Source organism: Sinocyclocheilus grahami, unplaced genomic scaffold (genome assembly GCF_001515645.1).
Source record: "Sinocyclocheilus grahami isolate Dianchi unplaced genomic scaffold, SAMN03320097.WGS_v1.1 scaffold628.1, whole genome shotgun sequence".
In the NCBI taxonomy this organism is placed as follows: Eukaryota; Metazoa; Chordata; class Actinopteri; order Cypriniformes; family Cyprinidae; genus Sinocyclocheilus; species Sinocyclocheilus grahami.
The window spans coordinates 449,122-451,756 of NW_015505807.1; the positions used below are offsets into that span (position 1 = coordinate 449,122).

General features: G+C 36.1%; 1 protein-coding gene across 1 annotated transcript in view; it reads right to left on the reverse strand.

Moving 5' to 3' along the window:
- LOC107558004 (probable G-protein coupled receptor 158) overlaps nt 1-2,635 on the reverse strand; it is a 47,184-nt gene that overhangs the window by 35,631 nt on the left and 8,918 nt on the right. Inside the window, exon 2 of the mRNA XM_016241605.1 lies at nt 722-827. Coding sequence (XP_016097091.1) covers nt 722-827 — 106 coding nt within the window. The remainder of the gene's footprint in view (nt 1-721; nt 828-2,635) is intronic.

Genomic DNA, 2,635 nt, shown 5'->3' on the forward strand with positions numbered 1-2,635 from the left:
AAACCACACTCTGACATCCATACCAACACACCCACACAATTATAGCTGCATTATTTATCCAATTGGCTCTATAATATGCAGAAGCAGAAAACAGAAATAAAGCAAGTATTTTCTTTATAGGTCAAACCTGAAAAAATGGCACCATCTGGTAAAAAATAGTAAAAAATTTAATTTTAAAGCCTTGTTAATAATGAAAGCCTATCAACAAAAATTGCATAATTTTACAGTTAAATGGCACTGCGATTAAAAATGGCAGTTTTAATGGGTTTCAATGGGGACATGTTTGTCCTTAAGGTCCTGAGAGGAACAATTTTTTGTACCTAGTGCAAAACAGATTTATTAAAGGAAATGGAAGTGAAATAGTAAAATTCCAATAAAAATACACACCTGTGCCAAAATTTATGCAGTTGGCAATACAGGCAAAATGATAAAAATAAAAAAAACCTGAAAAGGACAAAAATGTCCAAAAGGTCGTTAATGCACAAATAAATGCCAAGCCACTTGCATTTCAACACCAAAATATGACCTATTACATTAATATAACATTTTTGTGTGGTTCATAATGCGCTTTTGTGAATTTTTCGCTTAATTTCAATATTTGTTTTTAATGATATTTTTGTTTACTTCTTTATATCTGTCAGAAGTAATCGTTTTGAGTGTTCCTGTGATGCTCAAACTCTCAGTCAGTCATTGTGTGTTTGTGATGAGACTGAACACTCACCTCCATGGTTGTCAAGTTACAGCGGTGAGTTCCTGCAAACCAGCCACTGCTGGAGCACTGGTCAATGTCCACATCCTGCAGATTAACATCCACACGTACAACTCCTCTAAACCACCACAGATGGAGACAGAGAGAGAGAGAGAGAGTTTCATTGAAATGAAAACATGTGAGTTTTCTATAGGAAATTGCAGTGCTTGCAAAGACAGCCAAAGAATAGTATCAACATTTTTAGCGGCCAAACTCTGAAAAAATCTACCTAGCGTAGCTCAGGAGGCATCATAACAATGGCTATCCACGCTAATATTAGTCTTATTAGTTTTATTCTTATTCCGAGGTCACCGTAGCCACCCGGATCCAGTCTGTGTCCAGACCAGATGGTGGATCAGCACCTAGAGATCAACCTCTACAGCCCTGAAGACCATGTCAACTAGATGAGCCCTAGAGACAGATTCCCTGCGAAGACCTCGTCAACCATCGGCTCAAGACCACGAGAACCAGATGAGTCCTCTGCTCAATCTGACCTGAGTTGCAGCTTGGAATTAAAGCACACCATGCTGGTTTCGTCTGGCCAGAGGAGAACTGGGCCCCCGACTGAGCCTGGTTTCTCCCAAGGTTTTTTTTCTCCATTTCTGTCACTGATGGAGTCTTGGATGCTTGCCACTGTCGCCTTTGGCTTGCTTAGTTGGGGACACAATTTCTGGCAACATTGTTGACTTGACTGCACAGACACTATTGGAAGAGAGCTGAACTGAGCTGAACGATGGCATCACTGAATCAACAATGAACTGACTTTAACTGCTAAACTGTTTACTATGTCAAAAAAGGTGCAAATGTTACTATTTTTACTATTAATATTAATCTAAAGTTAAAAAAGCCTAAAATACATTGCATGCCTCAAGTATATTGGTAAAAGCTAATATATTTTTATTTTTTATGTTAAGCTAGTATATTTTTATGTCGCTTTGAACTTGAAACAGACAAAACTCACAAGCAATGATGCACTTTAAAAAATTATTTTTTGAAGTTGTAAATAAAACAAAGATTACAGGAGTATGTTTTACAAGAAAATATTTCAATATTTCTAATTCAGAATTTCGTATTTAATGCAAAGTGTTATTTGCCATGTCTTTGTAATAATTTGTGAAATTTACTAACGATTTAAAATTCGGAGTACATTTTTAAATAATTGAAAAAATTCTAAGCAAATCCTACATCATTTTTTTAGTGTTAATAAATATCATAATATGATAATTAATTACAAAATATTAGCTTTTTCACCACACAGAGGAATGGAGCTGAAGTGGCAAATATGGTTTAAAATCAAAATGCACATTTCATAGAACAATTACTGCATAATTACAATTGCAGGAAACAGTTTTTTACAGTTCATGCTACAAAAAAAAGTTTTGTTCCAACCACAGGTCGGGAGCTGTAGTTCCAGCCAACTTTGCCATGCTTTTTGTGAATTTTTTATTCTTTGATGAAGTTTTCCTTAAAGGCTGCCCTCTGAACAGAATCTCCAGTCTCATATGTTATACGCTTTGCTAACATCCGTTTACCACATCATCATTCAAATGGATAATTTCCATTGCATTGCATAGATCACATCTGGCAGAAAACCATTACAGCTGCAATATCAGCAAATTCCAATGGCTGTTGATTATAAAAAACTGAGCACACATGAGTATCATATCATGTGCAGAGTTCAAGTGCAACTGGCCCAAAATTCTAAACGCATTCAAGTAACCAGTGCAGCCAGCAGCTTTTGTAATTCATTTATGGCTTGATTGATTTTGAAATTGCTAGGATCAGGTTAATGACCTGATGCTGTCTCTGGGTGATACCTAGCAATTTAGCACATTAACAATCACATTACTGTGCTGAAAGAAAACCAGCATTCTGTCTGTGTATACT